The sequence below is a fragment of the Candida jiufengensis genome (assembly GCF_024610255.1).
Source record: "Candida jiufengensis strain CBS 10846 chromosome Unknown scaffold3, whole genome shotgun sequence".
NCBI classification, from domain to species: domain Eukaryota; kingdom Fungi; phylum Ascomycota; class Pichiomycetes; order Serinales; family Debaryomycetaceae; genus Lodderomyces; species Lodderomyces jiufengensis.
Genome location: NW_026261560.1, coordinates 211,377 through 233,712, shown reverse-complemented (window position 1 = coordinate 233,712; position 22,336 = coordinate 211,377). Strand labels below are relative to the sequence as shown.

General features: G+C 27.3%; 9 protein-coding genes across 9 annotated transcripts; 4 read left to right on the top strand and 5 right to left on the bottom strand. All coding sequences in view use genetic code 12, as the record gives it.

Moving 5' to 3' along the window:
- Positions 1-10: 10 nt before the first annotated feature.
- Positions 11-4,054, bottom strand: KGF54_002574 (uncharacterized protein; the record flags this gene model as incomplete). Its single annotated transcript, XM_051763068.1, has 1 exon — positions 11-4,054. One exon carries the CDS (start codon positions 4,052-4,054, stop codon positions 11-13), a length of 4,044 nt encoding a protein of 1,347 aa, XP_051619945.1.
- Positions 4,055-4,222: 168 nt separating this feature from the next.
- On the top strand, positions 4,223-4,652 carry KGF54_002573 (uncharacterized protein; the record flags this gene model as incomplete). The annotated part of the gene is made up of 2 exons (XM_051763067.1): positions 4,223-4,233; positions 4,295-4,652. The coding sequence occupies 2 exons, from the start codon at positions 4,223-4,225 to the stop codon at positions 4,650-4,652; spliced, it is 369 nt and encodes a 122-aa protein (XP_051619944.1).
- A 14-nt stretch (positions 4,653-4,666) lies between these two features.
- KGF54_002572 (Golgi transport complex subunit) lies at positions 4,667-5,356 on the bottom strand (the record flags this gene model as incomplete). The annotated part of the gene is made up of 1 exon (XM_051763066.1): positions 4,667-5,356. One exon carries the CDS (start codon positions 5,354-5,356, stop codon positions 4,667-4,669), a length of 690 nt encoding a protein of 229 aa, XP_051619943.1.
- A 261-nt stretch (positions 5,357-5,617) lies between these two features.
- On the top strand, positions 5,618-5,842 carry KGF54_002571 (uncharacterized protein; the record flags this gene model as incomplete). Its single annotated transcript, XM_051763065.1, has 1 exon — positions 5,618-5,842. One exon carries the CDS (start codon positions 5,618-5,620, stop codon positions 5,840-5,842), a length of 225 nt encoding a protein of 74 aa, XP_051619942.1.
- A 702-nt stretch (positions 5,843-6,544) lies between these two features.
- KGF54_002570 (uncharacterized protein) lies at positions 6,545-8,269 on the top strand (the record flags this gene model as incomplete). The annotated part of the gene is made up of 1 exon (XM_051763064.1): positions 6,545-8,269. One exon carries the CDS (start codon positions 6,545-6,547, stop codon positions 8,267-8,269), a length of 1,725 nt encoding a protein of 574 aa, XP_051619941.1.
- A 112-nt stretch (positions 8,270-8,381) lies between these two features.
- AFG3 (AAA family ATPase) lies at positions 8,382-10,829 on the bottom strand (the record flags this gene model as incomplete). The annotated part of the gene is made up of 1 exon (XM_051763062.1): positions 8,382-10,829. One exon carries the CDS (start codon positions 10,827-10,829, stop codon positions 8,382-8,384), a length of 2,448 nt encoding a protein of 815 aa, XP_051619940.1.
- Positions 10,830-11,610: 781 nt separating this feature from the next.
- Positions 11,611-12,249, bottom strand: KGF54_002568 (uncharacterized protein; the record flags this gene model as incomplete). The annotated part of the gene is made up of 1 exon (XM_051763061.1): positions 11,611-12,249. One exon carries the CDS (start codon positions 12,247-12,249, stop codon positions 11,611-11,613), a length of 639 nt encoding a protein of 212 aa, XP_051619939.1.
- A 289-nt stretch (positions 12,250-12,538) lies between these two features.
- KGF54_002567 (uncharacterized protein) lies at positions 12,539-14,935 on the bottom strand (the record flags this gene model as incomplete). The annotated part of the gene is made up of 1 exon (XM_051763060.1): positions 12,539-14,935. One exon carries the CDS (start codon positions 14,933-14,935, stop codon positions 12,539-12,541), a length of 2,397 nt encoding a protein of 798 aa, XP_051619938.1.
- Positions 14,936-17,988: 3,053 nt separating this feature from the next.
- MIH1 (putative tyrosine protein phosphatase) lies at positions 17,989-20,322 on the top strand (the record flags this gene model as incomplete). Its single annotated transcript, XM_051763059.1, has 1 exon — positions 17,989-20,322. One exon carries the CDS (start codon positions 17,989-17,991, stop codon positions 20,320-20,322), a length of 2,334 nt encoding a protein of 777 aa, XP_051619937.1.
- Positions 20,323-22,336: the final 2,014 nt, after the last annotated feature.

Below are 22,336 nucleotides of genomic sequence, written 5' to 3'. Positions count from 1 at the left end.
TAGTCTTTTTTCAAAATCCAAAATTAAATGCACTCATATCTGGTTCTTCAAATACTTGAGGTGGTGGTGCTTCTTTTTCTATTATTTTTTTCATAAATCCATTCTCTCTTTGTTCTTCTTTTTCTTCAACTTCTGTTAATTTTCCATTAGAATTTGGTAAGTTTTTCAAAAACATCCAATTTTTTAATAATAATAAAGCTAAATAATCACAACCCATTCTTGTATATATCATAGATACTTTGATAACTGCTTCAAATTCTTCTTGTGGATTTATCTCAAATGATCCTTTTAAATAATCAACTTTATGATTTCTTAATTCATTAAATAATAATATTAATACTGGATCATCACTTAAAAATGATTGACCTTTTGTTGATAATTTAATTGTTTTAGTATTAAAATTTTCAAAATTTTTAGATTTTGAAATCATTTCAATTGGTGATTTTATAAGTGATTGTATACTTAATTGTTTTTCTTGAATTTGCCAAAATATCCAACTTATTGTCCATCTATCATTATTTTCAATAGCTTTTGGTAATATAAATCTTTCAATAATTTGTATTAAAACTTCATCATATTGTTTATTAATAGTGGCGGTACCACAATAAACTTTTGCAATTGCTATAGATAATGATATATCACCAATTTTATTTGCTATTATACTACAACAATCAAATGGTTTATCTCCCAACAAAAAGAAATAAGCAGCGTCGTAATATCGATGTTTACCTAATAAAACAAAAGCATTTTTTAAAGCAGCTGATCTCCAACGATCAGTTGTAAAATCATTATTTAAAAATGATATCATTTTTGTTTTATCTTCATGATTTACTATTTTCCATAATCCTAAAAGAATTTGTTTTTTACGAAGTGCTAAATAAAATAATGATAAAATTCCTGAAGGATCTTGATTTAAACTAAATTCATTTCTTGCAACAGATTCAATTAATTTAATTAATCTATCAGTTTTAATCCAATATACTAATTTTGTTTTTTTAACATTTTCCCAAGTTAATTTTTGTTTATAATAATCTTCAACTGATCCCAATAATACTTCTTTATTTTCTGAATGTAATGCCCAATTTATATCTCTCATTGAGAGACTTTTTTGTTTTGTTGATAATTGAAATAATTTAAATCCAATCATAAATCTTATTCCATTATCATCAATTGTAAATTTTTCTAATTGTTGAACTATTGTAATTACTGAAATTAAAGTACTTTGTTGATGTCTAGTTAATAAAGGTAATGAGATTTTCATTAATTTTTCAATTAATAATTTAGCTAATTCATCATTAAATTCAGTAAAAATATCTAATTTATAAGTTGATAATCTTCTTTTAGAATTATAAGATTTTTCATTGAATTCCATACCTAAATTCCATAAAATTGGTTCATCATTTCTTAATACTTGAAATAATTTAATTAGAATATCTTGAACTATTTTAATTTGACTCATAAATAATGCTTGAATTAAAAATTGTGGATGATATAAAGGTAATGGGCCATTCAATACTCTTACTAAGTTTGAAATATCATAAATTTGTTCTTCTGCACCACCAGCACCAGCAACTTCATACCCGCTCATTAATTGTCTTATTGTTGAATCAATATTACTAGAACCTAATTTAATCCATCTATCATCTATAAAAAACTGATTCCCACTTCCAATAACTAAATACCCATCATCAAACCATATAGAATCTCCAATTTCATGTGATGTATAATCTGATATATCTATCTTTTTTATGGATGTATAAGTTGGTATATGATTTGTATAATCATAACGTAATTGAGTATATAATAAAACATGACGATTAAATCCTATTGAAAAAATTGCATTTGTAGTTGATTTTTCTTTTTCAGTTGCATTTATAAATGTCCAATCTAAATCTTTAACTTCTTCTTGAAATGTCTCTTCATATTCTAAAAATTGTTGATCTGTATCCCATATAGTTACTTTTTTACCTGATTCATCAAGAACTGCAACTTTCCCAGATACAGTTGAACCATTGATCCTTTTGGATTTTTTGATGTTTGTCTGTAAAGAATATGTATTCACCCATTCAAGTTTTTCATTTTCTTTATTATCAAAAATTAATGTATAACTATTAAATAAACCTTGTTCGTCTATTACAGCTATTAATGATTTATCGGGAGTTGTTAAAAACGCATCAACTCTAACTATTTGATAAATGTCTGTATTTTGAGGTAAATGTGATATAAGTTGTTCTTCGAATTTAATATCAATGACCTTAGTGTCTTCATAACTTAAATTCAATTTCCAACATTTTATTTCATCTTTGTCATATATTGCGACGACACAATATTGTTTTAAGTTAAGTTGTGTTGTTGGCCATTCAGTTAATACAAATGTTCTTGGAATTTGAAAGTTTTCAACTTTTAAAATTAATTCTGCTGGTAAATCATCATTAATCCTACCATTACAATCCCATAATGAAATACTACCAGTTTTTTCAACTATAATAACTAAATGTCTTCTTTTAAAACCAGCTGGTGGTTCAATATCATTTATAATTGCAGCATCCCAAATCAGATTTTTATCTCCAACATCAATTTGAAATCTTTTTGTTATTGAGACTACTCCATATTCTAAAATTATAGGTTCCCATATATAATTGAATTGACCAAAATTTGATATTGATAATAATACATTTTCTGATGAATATAATGAATTTGATCTGACTAATTTTCTTATAGATTTATTATGACCTTGGAACTTATTATACAATGAAATTCCGAGTTCTTTTGATATTTTTTTAAAATTTATTACTTCGTATCTTAGTGTATTTTTAATTCTATCATGGACTAGAAATGAAAGTGCCTGCACTTTTGGTAGTTTACAAATTTTCTTAAAAATTATTGGATTTAGGTAAGTGGTTATAAATTCTTCACTTTGTATATAATCAATTGTTAGTTCATGGTCACATCGTAGGTTCAAATGTGGGAAGACTTCAACTTTATATTCATTAAGTAATTTGAACTTTATATTACTTGGTGGAGTTTGTGAAATATTTGAAATTGCAAAAAGTTTTACATTTCCTTGTGCTGTAATAGTATATAATAAATCCAAATCATTTAAATTTAAACCTTCAAACATTTTGTTGGTGCTATTTTTTAGTATTGGTATTAAAGTTTCTTGTAGGTAGTAATTCTCTACAACAAGTATATTTGCAACATTTTCCAATTTAAGCGTTGCCCAATCACTTATATGATTATGACCGTTTGTTTCATATGATGCCCAAACTTTAAATTCACCATTTGTAAAACTATAAATAACTTCACTTTCATCGATTGAATTAATATAACTCCGTATTTTCTTTATATTAGCCATTGAACTATCTATTGTTTTCTGTGGTTGTTGTTGTTGAGCTAATGATTTTTTTCTCCAATGGAAATCTATAATGTAATTTGAATGTAATAAATAACTAACTTCAAATAAGGTATTTTCGTCACCATAATTGATTCTTGTCCATACTTTTATTAGCTTATCATAATAGCCACTTGTTGTCATTATTAATTTTGCACTTGGTGTAATACATATCTTGGTGATTGGATTTGGTTGAATTGACTCCCATCTTCTATTTACATGTATTTCTCCAATTTCTTCATATATATGATATAAATATAACATTTCCTGACATCCAATAACTAATTCATATTCATCTGTTGCCCATTCTAAACAATTAACTTTAGAGCTTACTTCAAATTGATAAGTTTCAGTCCATTTTGGAATTCTCATATACTCTGCAATTGGTTTAAATATTATAACTTTACGATCATATGCTATCGAAATAAACCCATTATTTTCGTTAATGTTCAAAGCTATTAAATCTTTTTCCAAATAAATAGTTTGTAAATTTGTATCAATACTAATAACTTTATCTCCTTTCTTGGTGAATATGAATTTTGCAGTTAATATTATTAAATTATTACCTGAACCATACGCAATGATATGATGATCTTTCCAAGTCGCTTCTACTGCTGAAGACGAGCTTTTATTTACCTCACCAGGCACAAATGTTATAGTCATATAACTTTGACTCTCTTATCTTTTTGATTGTTTTTGATGTCTGTTAAGGTACTTATTATTTACAACCGAATTTTAATTGTATGTGCGAGATCTTTTTTTTACACTTAAAACATATGATTTGAAGCATAGTACGATTATAAATTTATTTACAACTAATTATATCACCAAATGGGAGCAAGGTATGTTATGAACTCAAATTGATAATGTTCTGCTAAAGGTACTAACCGTCCAATGTTTCAGTTGTAAGGATCAAAAAATAGCTTTAGCAATATGTTTACAAAGATCACCTTGTGTGCTAATACAAAGAAATACACCAAAAGATTGTTTGGCAAATCCTGAACTTAAAAAAGATTTACCCGAATTATGTAAAGCAAATTTTAGAGCATTTATGGATTGCAAAAATGGAGTATTTGATATGAGGAAAAGAATGAAAGGTAATGCACCATTATCAACTGGTAAATTTGATGAAACTTTTGAAAATTTATCAAATGGTCAATTTGATGCACATGAAGAAATTAGAAAATTGAATGTTATGAATAAAAATCTATCAAAACAACAACAATTACATGAAGAAAAAGAACAAGAAAGATTATCTTAAAATTAACATTAACATTAACATTCACCATTTAATTTATTTATAAATTTTTTAAAAATTGGATTAAAATGATTTAAATTTTGAAATAAATTTGAAATTTCATTCATTTGTTTTATATAATTTTGTACAGAAGGGTCCATTTTATTTCTTTTAATTTGTTCAAAAGTCTGATTAAGTATTGATTCAAATTCTTCAATTGTATATAGTTTTTTATCGTTATTATTATTTAACGTTATTGTTTCTAATACTTTTATAACTTTTAATAAATTTGTTTTAACCAATTTCATTTTAATTAATGTTTGAACTGCTTCATTATCATCATTTACTTTTAGTTTTTGATTGATCATATTAAGTTCTTGCTGTAATGACAATATTGAATTATTTAATAAACTTGTATAATATTGTAATCTTGTTGTACCTTCTTGATTTGAATTTATATAGGTGCTCGAGTTTTCTAGCTGTACTAATTTCAGTTTTAATTCATTATTTGCGATATCATTGACATAATAATCAAAATGAGTAATTAATTGGTTAATTGTGTGAGATAGATTCGTTAATGATTTTTTGGAATATGCTGACATTGGAGTTGTGGATGTTTTTTGTTGAGTAACTGTTGAAATTAATTTGTCAACATATGTAGTTGGATTGAACTCATCATCAAAAAACATGGACATAGAGTCCTCTATATTTGAGGTTGTAGTTGGCATTATGGATGAGTGATTAAGTAACTGATAAAAATATAATTAAATTTGTTGCAAAATTAAAATCATTTATATGTATATCATTAATACAACCAAATTCAAATTACCCAGAGCATTTCAGTGCAGAAGCATCGATAAATTCTTGATATTACAGTTCCTCAATATAGATTTTACAAGATATAATTGAAACATTCATTCAAATAAAAATACCGACCCGAGTCTCAAAACAATAGGTTGTTTCTAATTAGGTCGGGAGAACTATATACCATGCAACCAGATAATATACAAAATAATCAAAAAGATGATGATGACGAACCAGATGAATGGGATCAAAGAATACTAAAGACAGGATGTCATCAAGAAAATTTAAATCTACAATTATGTCATGCTGATACTGGAGATTGGAGAAAATGTCTAAAAGAAATGCAAGAATTTAGAGCATGTTGGGAAAAGAATAAAAATAATGAAAGAACTTCAACTGTTGATAATTAGGTAAACGGATTTATTCAGTCGAGTCAGATTGATATTGCCTTTGATAGTCTTGTAAATAGATACTTGAAGTTTTTGGAAATAAATTGACATGTATATAATGAACTATGCTATTGCTCTAATTCGTTAATACTTAACAAGGTTGATGAGTAATTCTATTTCATCGTGAATTCTCAAAAATCTAGATCTAGTTTGGAAACATCTAGTTTGTGTGTAATTGTAGATTTTAATCAATCATACTTATGGTCAATTTGCAGCCAGATCTAAATGCCCTCCAAACTATGCGGATGAAAGTCCAAATCAGTTTCAAATTTGTCAATTCTCCTGTAGTAGAATCAATAATGGTATCATTGTTTTCTGCTCAGAAAAGTAAATGTAATTTGTATAAAACTTGTTTCCTGAATCATTAAATTGAAAAAACTATAAACTCTTTAAGGTGAATATCTTGTTCTTGATCCGCTCTAGTTCTCGTTTTGCTTGCATCAGTTTTTTGACCGAGCGTAGTATCAAAAAATTTATTTAATACGAATATAATCAAATAGAATATACGATAAAAAATTAAAATTAAAGTGAAACAAATATAATTATCAATAGAGACGCGGCTTTTTGGTTTAAAATAGAAAAATTACTATTTATTTACAACCTTGAAACTTTCTTCCATTAACACCAAAAAACAACAAATCAATTTATAACACATATGGTTTGATGTCACAAAGAAATATTCGGGAGGTTGAAATTGAATCGTCGCTACAAAATTCCAGAAGATTTCAACCATTAAAGTTAACATTACATCCACCGAATTTAAGACCACAATCATCATTCACGTATGATGATATAGAGGACTTTAGTAGTGATGATGAAGAAATTACCAGTGAAGAAGAGGATAATAAGGAACCAAATAAAAATCTATCTCATCATTTCAAAGAGCTTATTGAAGAACAACAACCACAAAAATATAGTCTAAAAGCAGAAGATTTGAAACTGGAATCAATTAAAAAATTTAAAAACAGTTGGAATAACATAATAAACAAATACTCAAAAATAAAAGATGATTTAGAAAGTGATGAACTAGATCTAGTAACTGGTCAAATAATTACAGATAATGGACATTTAAAAAATTTAAATAGTGTTGATAGAAATAATTTAAAAAATGTGAACATTTGGAGGGAAGATTATGAAAAAGAAGAACATAGAATTAAAGAAAGAAATAGAAGACATAGGGTTAAAAATACTAGATTAGCAAATTTGAAATTAGATCTTAATAAAAATACCAAGAACAATCAATTAGAATTTTTACATGGAGATACTCTAAGAGATGTTTCACCAACTAAAGGATCAATACCAACTGCTTTTCACACAAAAGAAGAATCCCCAACTAAAAAGAGAAGAGTATTAGTTGATGATAATGATGACTTAGAGCTGCTTGGGTCTGATTCGGAGGAAGATGAATATGAAGTAAATACAGTCAAAGGGAAAAATCAAGCAAGAGATTGTATAGACTTATTTAATGCTCCAATTTTACAACCATTCAGCAAAACTTTGTCATCGTCACCAACCAAATCAACAAGTTTTTCAATGATGAGAAGTTCACCAGTAAAAAATAATAATCTAAAAATTGAAGATGGTCTCCTTCTGATTAAAGCTGTATCACCAAGTAAAAAATCAAGAGAATCCACACCTATTAAGAAGTCAAGAGAGTCAACACCTTTGGAGTTTCATGAATTTAATTTTCTTGATCAATCACTGCCTAATCCAAATACAAAAGTAAAGACATTAGAAAATGATGGAGTTATTAACAATGAAAGTTTTACGGATAGTTTATTAAAAACAAAATCAAAATCTTCACCACCAACAAGGGATCTAATTGATGAATCCTTTACAGTGATAGACGAACTTGAATTTTTCAACATAAATAATACAACAATAGCAACTTCAGACTATTCTTGTTGCTTTGAAACATGTAAATTCTTAACCACCATCAAAAGTTCTTATAAACAGCACTTACTAAATGAACATTCAAATGCATTGTATAGATTAGGTTATCCAATAGAATACAAGATAAACCAGAATGAAAACTCAAATTTACAAGCCAACAATATAATATATGAACAATTTCCAATTAAACTAAAAGTACCTAAAAATTTCGAATTTTCAATTAATCAAAATCGACTAAATAATTCCATATTATTTTGTCCGATTTTAGGTTGTGGATTTTTGACTGATGGAGGATTTAATGAATGGAAAGATCATTTATTTCAAGCTGATCATATTGAATATGAAAATGATGCAACATACGAGAAACATGAAATCATTGATCTCACAGAAGAATCTAATGACAACGAAGAGAAGAGAAGTAACACATCCAATTTGACAATAGATAATAATAATTCTAACGAAGGTTATGAATCAATAGACGAATTATTTAAATAGATGAACTTTAATGTATTTATTACAAAATGTTTTACTAACTTTATATTATCTATCTACAAATTCATAAAATTTAAAAAATCATTAAATACTATTTACAAAAAGACTATATGAATTAAGCTACCTCAGCAGGTGGAATATCTTTACCTTCATCTTCTTTTGAATTTGGTCTACCTTTGAAAGCATCAGGACCTTTCAAATATTTATCAAATGCATCATTCCTTTCAACAAATGGTCTAGGTCCGCAAATTCTTATCATATCTTCTCTTGTTAAAATTTCTTTCTTGAATAATTCTTGCGCAACGTGATCAACTAGTTGTAACTTATCATTTAATAATGCTTTACAATCCTTATATGCTTCATCTATTAATCTTTTCACTTCTTCGTCAATAACTCTGGCTGTATTTTCAGAGTATTGATTATGTACTCTAAAACCTGATCCATCATTAGTTTGATCATAACAAATTTGACCTAATTTGGGGGACATTCCTAATTTTAAAATCATTTGTTGAGCCATTTGAGTTATTTTTTTGAAATCATCGGATGCTCCGCTAGTGATTGTGTCAAAGTGAAGCTCTTCTGATACCCTACCACCTAATGTCATGATCATTCGATGTTTGAATTGATCACCTGACACTAAGTATTGGTCAGGTGGTAGATATTGTGCATAACCTAAAGCTCCCTGGCCTCTTGGAATTATACTGACTTTCACTAAAGGATCAGCAAATTCTAAGAACCAACCACAGATTGCATGGCCAGCTTCGTGATAAGCCACTGTTTTTTTCTCTTCAGGAGACAATATTCTTGATTTTTTCTCTAAACCTGCAATAACTCTTTCTATAGCTTGTTCAAAATGATGAATGTCAACTGAGTTTGCATTCTCTCTTGCTGCTATTAATGCACCTTCATTACAACAATTTGCAATATCAGCACCTGCGAAACCTGGAGTTAATGCGCCCAATCTACCAGCTAATGATTCAATTGAATTATTTTTTAATTGTTGAAATTTCGCAAAATCAACATCTTTTTGTTTTATATCAATATCTTCAACACATGATAATTTTAATTTTGATAAATGAACTTTGAAAATTTCTTTTCTACCTTCAACATCTGGTACATCTATTGAAATATGTCTATCGAATCTACCCGGTCTTAATAATGCTTTATCTAATATATCTGGTCTATTTGTACCTGCTAATACAACAACATGATCAGTTGTATCAAATCCATCCATTTCTACTAATAATTGATTTAAAGTATTTTCTCTTTCATCATTACCACCCATTCTACCATTACCTCTTTCTTTACCAATTGCATCAATTTCATCAACAAAAATAATAGCTGGTGCCATATCTCTAGCAGTTTTAAATAAATCACGAACTCTTGAAGCTCCCACACCAACAAACATTTCAACAAATTCAGATCCACTTACTGATAAAAATGGTACACCTGCTTCACCCGCGGTTGCTTTTGCTAATAAAGTTTTACCAGTTCCTGGGGGACCACTTAATATTGCACCTCTTGGAATTTTAGCACCTAATTTTTCATATTTTTGGGGATCTTGTAAAAATTTAACAAATTCCATAATTTCTTCTTTTGATTCTTCACATCCTGCAACATCTTTAAATTTTATTTTAACATCAGTTTCTTGATTGAATAATTTAGCTTTTGATTTTCCAATTTTGAAAATTCCGCCTGGACCTCCTGCTCCACCTCCGGCACCACCTTGATTTCCTGGTATTCTTCTCATTGTTAGGTAGTACAATCCACCAATTAATAAAACAGTTGGTAAAATAGGCAAAATATAACTCATCCATGATCCTTTATCTTCATATACTATGGGGATTCTTTCATTCATTGGAATTTGTAAACGATCTTGAACTTTGTTCATTTCATCCTCAAAATATTCTATTGATCCAATTGTAAACATTACTGCTGGAGTACCATCTGACTTATTAAATGTATTGGAACTAATAGCTCCAGGAATCAATTGAGCTTCAACAACATATTTATTTATAACTGTTAATTTTTTGACTAGACCTTTTTCTAAATAATTTGTAATAAAACTTTGCATTGATAATTCTTGTTGATTTTTTTCATCATTAATATTCGAGAAAGCATAGAGCCAAATTAATAATGAAGTGGTACTTAAAAATAATACATTTACTAACTGTCTCCATTCAATTTTATAAATCTTAAAATCTTTTGGTTGCATACCTGGATGCTTTGCCATAAATTTCTTTTTTAGTTCTTCCCGTATACGATCTTCTTCTTCATCTTTTGGTTTTTTAGGCTCTTCGGTTTTTTTGGAGTAATTTTTTTCATTTAATTTTGCTTCATACTCTTCCCTTGCCTTTTTATCTATTTCGTTATTATCTTCTTCTTCCTTTTGAGGTTTTTGCTTATTATATTTGATGGTTGATTGTTGAAATGAGTGGCGGGGCCAACTTGAAAATAATCTTATTGGCGGTGATAGTAATACATTTTTCGATGAATTTATTCTTAATGTTTGTGATCTGATAGACCGACTTAGAAGTCTCACTGAAATAGCACTATTAAACATGCCATGTAGTATCAAATAGTAGAATTTTGGTTTGAAACAGTGATTCTTATTAAATTTTGAATCTTAAAGTGAGATTCTCTATTGCGTTTTTTTCAGAGAACTAAAAAATTGTATAATTAGGAATTTATTCCGCTCAAAAAAATGAGAATGATTTCAAGGTTGTTGCAAAATTACTAGAACGTTTAGAGAGCTCAAATTTGGCTTCATTTCAGAAATTCGTTGAACTCTTTTAATAGTGTTCTTTTTAACTCACTCGATAGGTTTGGGTCAATTCTGCGCAAGCGTACTACTGAAGTTTTTGGTCAATAATTTTTGGTCTTTTTTTTTGTACGCAAAATTTGTAGAAATTTGCTCTTCCTCACTTTTTTGAAACTTATTGGACACAGCAGAAAGTATAATAACTCTTTTACAATCAGTAGCAAATCTGCTATTTTATTTCGATATTAGACTGTTATAATGGTTGCAAAAAATCTATTTTTGAGACCCTAACATCAATACTTAAAAGTAAGATTAGTGCGAGAAAAAATAAACAGGTACATTTTAAAGAGCTTGTTCTAAACAAGAGCACCCCAAGTTTAGCTAAATAAAAAAAAAAGAACAAGTTAGCATGAAGTCTAATGCCTTGACAAAGATAATAAATAATAAATAAAGTTGTATTTACTGTTAGTTTTATTATAACATTTTTATAAGATTCTTTTATTTACACTCTCAAATCATTTTGATTAATTATCGGTTTCTATAGCACTTTTTCTAATTATCACCAAAATTAAAAAACAATTTATTATCTTTTATCAACATTACTTTCAGTTTTTCCAAATTTTTCCTTAAATTTAAACCTACCAACATTATCTAAGCTATGACTATGACTATGAATAGATTGTTTAGTTCTTGATATAAAAATTTTAAGTTTATCACGTTTTTTTTGGGTGGTAATAGAATACAAATTTTTATTTCTTGAACCAGTACCTAAAAATGGAGGATTTCTATTTACATTCATTAATTGATCAGGATTTTCAATTGATGTATTTGAAATTATAAAGTTGGGTTCTATTGTAGTTTCAATTTGAGGTGGTTCACTATTTGGAATTAAAACTGTATTTTGTTTTGAGTTTGGTAACTCATTTACCCCAATAGTATTGGATTTTCTAAAATTTGAATTTGCATTTGCTTGGCCAATATGTTCGATATTCGTTAGATTTTTATTTATTTTTAAACTTGGAGTTTTGGATTCTAAATTATTAAATTGATTTTGCTGTAAAATTTCACGATCTGAAATAGAATCTAAATTATTTTGGTTGACTTGATTTTTGGGTTTAGTTGGACCAATTGATATGAAATTATATGCTTTACGTATGTGAATATAATTCTGATCGTCGTTTCTTTTTTCTAGTTCTGCTAGATATTTGTCTCTTAACGTCATTTCACGTAGTTTGGTGATTTGGTTGATTCGAAGTTTTTTTGATATGCTTTTCTGTATTCAAATTTGGCTGCAAAAAAAATAAAATTAAATCAAATTATCTGTGAAACATTGAGTATGGTTTTAATCAGTGGCCTTGGAATAGATCAAAATAATCTTTAGTACAGCTCAGAGTAGAAATTTTACCTTGAAAAACGAAGCTAAATCAAGAACAGCAAAAAGTATAAAATATACATTCCTAAACAAATTATAAAAGTCCAATAAAAAAACATTGTCTAGCAATAAATGTATATCATTTATTAAGACTATTGTTAATTCTAGTTTTAACAAATTCATCCCAACAAGTTTCACAAATTTTCATAAATTTTTCTTTTTCATAACTCAACCAATTTTTGTCTTCATCTTTTCCAAATTTTGATATTGACTTATCATTATCATCATCATCTTTTGATTCTTCTTTTTCTTTATCTTCTGTCGCTTTTGAATTCTTTCTACTTCTTAATCTTCTCCTATCTTTTTCATCATCTTCTTGTTTCTTTTGTGATTCATCTTCTGATATTTCAATCACTTCTTCTTCATCATTTTCATCGATACTTTTAGATTTTTTCGCTTTATCATCCTCATCTTTCACTTCTGATTGTTCGTCATCTTTTGTTTCTTTTTCATCTTCTTTATTCTTTTTTTCATAGATTCTAAAATTAAATACATTTTCATTCATAAAATTAACACTACCAAAGATTTCTCCACTTTTTAAAGGTGATTGTGAATTTGGAACTTGTTGTAATTGAAAAGGTTGTAATCCATTATTCGTGTTTCCCAGATAAGAATTCGGAGGTGGTGCTGGTGCATAAGTTGAAGTTGTTGATGTTGGGACATATTGTGATTGAGGGTAAGGTTGAGATTGTCTGTAGTATTGTGATTGTAATGGATTTTGTATTAGTGGTGGTTGCTGTTGTTGATGTGAAGGATGTACAGATACATATTGAGGTACAGGATGATTTGAATTGATATCATTTTCAATTGTTGATCTTTGACCACCATTTGTGAAAAATTCTCGTTGTGTTGAAGGTGGTTGAGAATTCAACGGTGCAGCTTTATGATGATTATCATTAAATACATCAGTTACAGCAGTTTTGGGATTCGATAAAGATGCTCTTACTGATTGCTGTTGTTGATATTGTAAATTTGAAAGTGCCTTTTTTTGAGATGTTTGAGATGGCAGGTTTGTTGTAAAAGTTGATGGAACTGAACTTGTTGATTTACTACCTTGAGCCAGTCTAAATCTTGGTGGAATACCTGTTCTTGCAATTGGTTTCAAAGGATTATAATTATGGGATTGTAATGATGGTTGTACTTGTGTTGATGGCTGATTTCCATATGTATAAGATTGATGTTGAGAAAGTGGTGGAGGTGGAGGTGGTGGTCCATTTGATGGGAATCCATTGCGATTAACGTTGTTGTTATTCAAGGATGGAATGATACTACCTATATTGGGCAATGTTGATGATGACGTAGTAGAAGGCAAAGTATTATTTTTATTAGTAAAATCAGGAGCCTGAGGAGGCAATTGAACGGGAGGTGGTGAAGATCTTTTTTTACCTCTAAAATCAGGAGCTATAGTTCTGCTTGGAGCTGAAAGAATCGATGGTGAACTTATTGGGATTGAATTTGTAGCTGGATCAATAGTTAAAGGAGTTGGTATATTTTTTCTTTTTAATTTTTTATTTTGTAATTGTGAAAGTCTGTTTAATTCTGTATCATCAGATGCATAAATTGGTGAACTTTCCTTTTGTTGTTGTTGATTATTTGCTGATTTTAAATTATCAAATTCTTTTGATGCAGAATCTGATATCAAAATGACTCCATCACTATGCTTATTTTTACGTATTGTTTCAAGAATGAATTTTTGATCCGAATTTAAATGAGCAGAACTTGGATCATTATTACTACTGTTGTTATTGGTACTGTTTAACGTAGCTGTTGGTGTGGTAGTTGTTGTCGTTGTTATAACTGATAAAGTTGGTTCAACAGGTTTTGGAACAATTTCTTTCCCATTTCTTGCAGCTATTAAATTTCTTTGTTGTTGTTGAATTCTATGAGATAATTTAACAGTTGATTTCATTTCATCATTTAATGATATTAAACCTGGACTGACAATTCTTAAAGCTAAATCAGCATTATTTGTACCTTTTAAATTTAATGTAGTCGGTTTATGACGTTTTGGTGGTGGAAATGTATGATTCAATTGAGTATTTACATTTCCCGTAGTTTTTAAACTATAATCAACTTCAGGCGCTTGACTTGAACTTTTTCTTTTGTTGTTGGTTGATAAAGTAACATCTTGTAAATGAGGAGGAGGTGGTGGTGGAGGATGATGAGGATGATGTTGAGATAAAGACTGCAAACGAGGAGGACCTGGAGGCAATGAACTTGGTGGTGAATGAGAAGGAGGATGGTTTAATTGATGATGAGAAGGTAAAGTTTGTGGTTGCGGAGGAGAATCTCTAATTTGAATTGAAGGTAATCTTGGATGTGATGAATTTGATTTATTATCTACTATTGGTTTGTGATTTTGTATAGAAGGTAATGGTTGATGTTGACTTGCATTTGAATTTGATGACGAGGAAGTTGAAGATAAATTATTTAATTTTGGTAAATTTGGTGGAGTCCCATTTGATATTTGCAGCATTGTTTTTAGGTGATGATGGTGAAGTTTTAAATGGTGAATGAATAATACTTTATGTTTGTTTGAACTTTGTTGGAGGTGATTCAATCTCTTTGATGCTTGAGTTCCCAAACAAAACCCTTTTTAAGATTATAGTATATGAAAAAACTTATGTGTTGTCGTTGTTATCGAAATTGTTGCTATGTAATGATTTAAGTAATTGATGATGACTTAAGGAACAAAAATGGATATATCACTGAAAGAGATTATATGCGGTGATTTAAATTGAATTTGATACGTCTGGGGACTGTGTGGTGGAATGTTTCAATTCTTTTTCTTTGTAAATAAAAAAATCAAGTTGTTTAAATTAAATATATTCTAAATTCAAATAATATTTTTTTTGTTGGTTGTTAATTAAATAATATCAAGTATTTGATTTAGTTTTTAACGAGATTGATAATGGGAAAGTAATACAAAAATGCCGAAGAATCAAAATGCTTGCTTATTATACTTTGAAGTTGATGAGACCATATAATTGATCACTTTACTTGTTGAATATGAAATCAATTATCAATAATTTTTATTATGAATTGTTTATTACACTTATTAATTTCAAATATATAAAGTAGTGTGAATTCGTTCAATTATTTATTAATTATTAGTTGGAAATTCCCTCATGAAATTTTCATTACATAATCAATTGTATATACTATTACGTAAATTATTACATAAGTTGATGTTAAATTCTGAAACAATCAAGATTAGGTAATTAATTACGTAAATTTTACATTAATAATCATTATTACTATTATAATAGACAATTTTGGGGTTGAAATCTACTCCTTAAATGGTAATCTGTTTTCGAGAAAACAACTTAAACATTTCCAATTGAGTAGATTGTATACAGTCACAATTCATCGAACTATTGCAACTGAAGAAAAGACATGCATTAAACTGTTCTTTTTCTTATTACTTTATACCCCAATGTTCTTTAAACAACAAACCAGATAAAAAAAAGCTAAATCAGGTAATAAACTAAATTTTCAATTTGTGGATGTATTACATAACTATGGTCAAAAATACTGTCATAAGTAATTAATTAATCAGTCAACTGAAGAATCTCAAAAACTCTTTATACAACTAGATCTACTAAACGTAATTGTAAATTTACTAATTTCATTTTAGAATGATCTCCCAATTGTTTTATACGTCGTTGTGAAAACTAATAAGTGACTTGTAACACAAAGTTTTCTATATTTAATACGCGTAAAAAAATGGAATAGTATAAAATTTTATCACTATTGAAGTACGGATGTTGTTTAAAGCAGTATGTTGCAGCACCAAATTTTCAGCTAGCACAGACTATACGGCTGATATGAAATTTTACTCAAAATTTAAAACTTAAGATATATAAATTTTTAATGAACCATATAGTAATCAATATTATGAGTTCAGTCAGACTATACGGCTGATATGAAATTTTACTCAAAATTTAAAACTTAAGATATATAAATTTTTAATGAACCATATAGTATTCAATATTATGAGGTCAGTTTACAATTTTTATTATTTTTTGAAGAACTTCTCTACGATAAATGGAAAATGGAGTACTTTATTTCAATTTTGAAAAAGATTTATTATAATACGTAAAACTTTGTTAGAATCATGTTTTCAAAACTTCTTATTACATTAACCTTAATTCACTACCAATGACAGGCTTACTTATAATATCTTAGCGCTATTTGTTGTCAGTTTCGTAGTTCCAACTATACAATACGGTTCTTAAAGGAACGTTTGATAATAACAAATTACATAGTGCTATTATCAAACCTTATATACTAAAAGGTAAGTTTTTTTCTTTGATTGATTAAAAATTTCATGACTTATTTGACATATTGAACATAAAATTCTTGGATGATCTATTTTATTTTTTACAATAAAATAATATTTTTCAATTATAATATTTTTCCATTCTTGAGTTGATTGGTTTTTGTATGGGAGTTTATCAGTTCAAGCCTTTCACTCGATATGTTGAAGTATTCTCGTAAAAAAAGAAAAATAAGAAGTAATACTTAATAATCATTAAACTTACTTAGACAAACTAATTTATTATGAGAAATTTCATCTTTTAATATATTGCAAAGTAAAAAAATTGAAACTCACAAAATCAAAATCAAAATAAATAAACATTTGGAATTCCAAACACAAAAAAGGTTAGAGCAAAGCTGAATACTATTAAATATTTGATAAAGCAATACACAAATGTCAATTCAAAGATTAAGCTTTTAACCGTGATTAAAAGCTTTTAGTTGAACTATTTCTTGATTTAAAAAGTTTCGATTTAAGATTTTCTGATAACTAATTAATCTGTTTCAACTAAAGTTTTTAAGTTATAATCCCCTGATTAATTTAACTTAAAATATATTGAGTATTTGAACTTAACATAGTTAGAATGAGCAAGTCAAGTTCAGTTGAAATATAAGTCTTCTAAAATGCTCTTGACGTCGCGTAGCTATTAGAAAGTAGGAAGAATAAGTAATGAAATTCTCTACAAAATAATGAATTATTTAATATTATAATTTAAAGCAATCATTTTTATTATTACTACTTCATTATATACAGTATTAATGTTATCATATTTCCTTTTTATATTTTTTATATTTTAAGATTTTTTTTTTTATTTAAGTAAATATTAAAAATAATTTAATTTACAACCAAATCTTTAATATTTTATAATAAAATTGTCATTCAAATTGAACTTCATAATTTTAAGAATAAATAAGTGAGATATCAATTACTTTTATCAAAGAGAATTTATTACTTTCAATTCTTAAAGAATTTTATCATCAACATCGTCGCGTCGAGTTAATTATTATTCTCATAATTTAATCAATAGAATAAGGAACAAAATACACCGAGAAAAACATAGTCTTTAGTAATCACAATTTCAATTTGAAGTTTACGTTTCTTATTCAATTCTTCCAGTTAATCATAATTTGAATTAGTTTTTTACTCAGTTCACTCGTACTGCTCAAAGATACTTTTATCATCGTAACAATTCAACTTTATCAAATATTATGAACAAAAATGATGATAAGATTAATTCAAATAATATATTATCATCAAATTTAATTACTTTAAACCAACATAATGATATTCTTAACAATGATGAAACCACTATAAATGAGATTAATAGAAACAAAAGAAATAGACCTTTAAGTTCATACTTGGAAGAAAATTTTGATTCAATAAATAATTTCACAATTAATGATAATTCAAGTAATTCAACAATAAAAATTGACAATTATACAAAGACAATAAATAAAATTAAAAGTTCATCACAACTAAAAAAAAAGTCATCATTTGCATCAATAACATCACCACTATTCCAAAAATCAAAATCTTTTTCATCAAAATTATCAGAATCTCCATTACTGAATAGAGTTCCATTAAAAAATTTATCAAATATACAATCTTCAATAAAAGCAATATCCAAAGCTTCTCATAATTTTTTTAATAATTTTCATATGACTACAACAAAATCTTCCAATATAAAAGAGGAACAACAGCAAGAAGAAGAAGATATTCCCACTGATTGTGATTCAGACGAAGATGATGATACTTTCGATACTATCGAATTAGGTTCACCAACTGAAAATATAAGAAATCGGTCACAAAAAAACTCGATTTCTATAAGTAATTCGAATACACTGCCATCCAAAATATCCTCCACTACCACTACTACAAAATTATTTAATAAACCAAATTTTAGGAGATACCATTCATTATCAACTACTCAAAAGGAAATCGATGATTTTCATTTTCAAGAAAATGATAATAATAACATTAATTTAAAAAATTCAACAATAAATTTTTTCAAATCAAATAGTAATGATATGTTATTAAGAATTAATGAAAACCAACTACACAGGATTATTAATGGAAAACATAATCATGAATTTAATAATTTTACAATAATAGACTGTAGATTTAAATATGAATTTGATGGTGGTCATATTGACTCAGCAATCAACATAAATTCATATGATGATCTAGAACTTAAGATTAAAGAACTAATGAAGCACCAAAAAATTAATGAAAAAAATTTAATAATTTTCCATTGTGAATTTTCGGTATACAGAAGTATATTAATGGCACAAGAATGGAGAAGATACGATAGATTAATCAATAAAAATAATTATCCAATTTTAAGTTGGCCAGATATTGTAATTTTGGAAGGTGGCTATAAAAAATTTTATGAAAATTTTCCAGATTGTTGTTTCCCAAAAGCTTATATACCAATGAATCATAACAATGATAGTAAATCATTATTAAATAATATTAGAAATGAAAACAAATTATTAAATAGAGCAAAATCATTTAATCAATTTAGTATAAATTGTTCATCAAATCTGATGATGGATTTTTGGAATGTTGATAACGAACAAAAACAACAACAACATAATAAATCTTTAAGTTTTTCAAATTTAAATAATTCAACTAATGATCGAAAAATTATTAAACGTCAAAAATCAAATTCAACTTTTAGTGCACCAAATTATAATTCACCTGAACTTTTAAATTCATCATCACCATTAATTTCTCCAACATTGCAACAATTTCAATTTAATGATGAAACACCACCCACAACAACAACTACTACTCAAAGACCTAGTTTTCTACCACCATCAACAATTTTTAGAAATACTCAACAATTATATTTACAACAACATCATAGAAAATCTTATTCTTCAAGTTTTAGTTCAAGTTCATTATCTATAAATTCTTCAATATCATGTAATTCTTCATTAAATTCAGAAAGTTCATTATTGAATTTTGATACTCCAAATTCTCCAATTATTGATTCAAATCTCAAAAATAATATCAATACTCAAAACAGTCCAAATTTAAATCCACCAAATTCATTGTCATCGAGTAATTCTCCAATTTTAGATTATTTCGATAGTAAGAAATCTATATCAACCACCACCACAGATTCAAACTCATCATCATCAATCAATTCTAATAATTTCCAATTCCCTCAAAGATCTTTGTCATTATCATTATCAACATCAAAACCAATAAAACCAACCCCTGTTTCAGCCACAACCATTACATCATCATCTTCACCTATCATATCATCACCATTATCAATGAATTTAGCAACTCCTAAAACCACATCTGAAGATCCAAGTTCATTAGGTTTATCAACAACTTTAAAAACATGTAGTTCATTCATTGATCCAATTAATGATACTCCTGTTGATTTTTCAATACCTTCAACTTCAACAATCATTGAAAAACAATCATTTTCAAAAATAACAAATCATTCATTTTCAAAACATGCTTTTAATATAGATGAATTAAATTCAGTTTGTAATATTAATGAAGTAGATGAAGAAGAAACTTAAACTTGAGATTTATTGGGTTTTGGATGGTGTTAACATTTAAAAGACATAACTTGGGAATTTTATAAGACCCTATTTCAATTAATTAAACTTTAAACTTTAGCATTTTTAATAATACGTTAAACAATCTATTATTTTATGTTTTTCTGTAGAATTAAAAATTTCAAGAAACATTTTACCAGCTCGTCCTGTTTCGCAATGAAATTGTTTTTCATGTTCTTTATCGGTTAGATTGCATCTTATTGAGTCTTTGCGTTGTTTTAATTTATAAAAATACAAGAAATAATGTTACATATACTACAACAACGATAAAAAAAAAAACATATAAAACATCCTTCTGTAAAACCACCAGCAAGTCAGAAAAAAAGAGTTTCGAGAAATTTGAAAATCTGGAGGCTCCAGATTTCGGACTTGAAAAATCGTACTTGTTTCCATATCTGTAATAGACTTAAAAAAAACTAAAATTTTATAATCGTGTGCGTGAAATTAGATTAATGTAACATGGATTTTTTAATTGTAACATCTGAATAATATATGCTTAACGGATTGGGAAAATAGTTTTCATTTTTTGAAATGTATTATAGGCAAAAAGTTAAATTTGCCTCATACTATTCTAATTGTTTGATAATTGCACTTTTGAATTTATTAACAAAGTAGATAAGATAACCATCAATCTAAGGAAGAATTTTTTATGCAAAAAGGAAAATGTTTGATAAAGACTTTTAAATTTGAAAAAAAAAAATGTATCTTGAACGACAAATTATGACTCTAGTGATCTTAAGTGAAAAAATTTAAAACAATTGATCAATTTTAAAAAGGGTATTGAACAAAGTTCAATTTGCAATTTGCAATGTTACAAATTTTTTAAAGATCTATCCCCGCATTTTTTCAAAAATGACAATTGGTGAACACGAACTAAAAAACCCATTTAAACTTCCACTAGTGTTTTTTCTTAAATCTGGGGGTCAGATGTTAAACGACATTTTCTGAACTAAAGGGTTCTTATTAATTAGTGATTGTTGTTTAGTTTGAAGTTTTAAATTTTTTTGGTCTTGATTGTACGGCTGTATTTGTGTTTCATATTTATATAAATGTAATATGCTGCAAAATTTTTATTAAGAATTAGGTCTGATTAAATGTTTATAAATTTAGTTCAAACGTTGTAATAAAGTAATTGAAATATATAAAGTGATACAAGTCACTACTTAGTCCAGAAACATTTGAGTTGGGTAGAATATAATTGATACATTAAAAAGAGTTGAACTAAAAGAAACAGTGCTTAAATCATGTCAAAATAATTTATAACTTAAAATAATGCATGCCCATGTAAGATCGAAAATCATTGTTAATTAAATTTATAATCTGAAACATGATACATTGTGATCCATCTGAATCAAACTATACTCGCTTTTCAGTTTATAAGTTGTGATTCTCGATTATAAAATTTTAAAATTTGATTTATTGAACTACTTAGACAACTAGATTTAGATCCTACATTGGATCAAAAATCTGGGGCAAGCTAAGGTTAACTCGTTACATTAAAAAGTACACTCAATACTAAAAAATTCTTCGAGACGAAGTAATTTACTAAGATTGGAAATTGAAACCGAATTGATTGATACTAATTTTTAGAGCGATTTTGGCTTGTTTCAGAAAGAAGTTGTTCAATTATAATTCTTATACCATAGATCTGCCCTTGATCAAAATAAGTTTGTGTCTATACCTTATAATAATATGTATAGCATAGTTAAAGTTATTAGTACAAAAATGAAATTAATTTTTACCTTTTTTAGTTTTTAGTGTAACATCGTTTCATTTCAAATTCTTTATTTTATATACAGTGCACAAATACTAAATTATTTTGACTTATATTGTTAATAAATTAAATTATATTTACAGGTAATAATTTGAATAATTGAAATAAGATAAGGGTAGAATTAACCGAATTACTTAATTTTCTGAGGTGAACAAAGGATTAATAGTTTTATTCAGACCATTTTTATATTTTTCACACAAT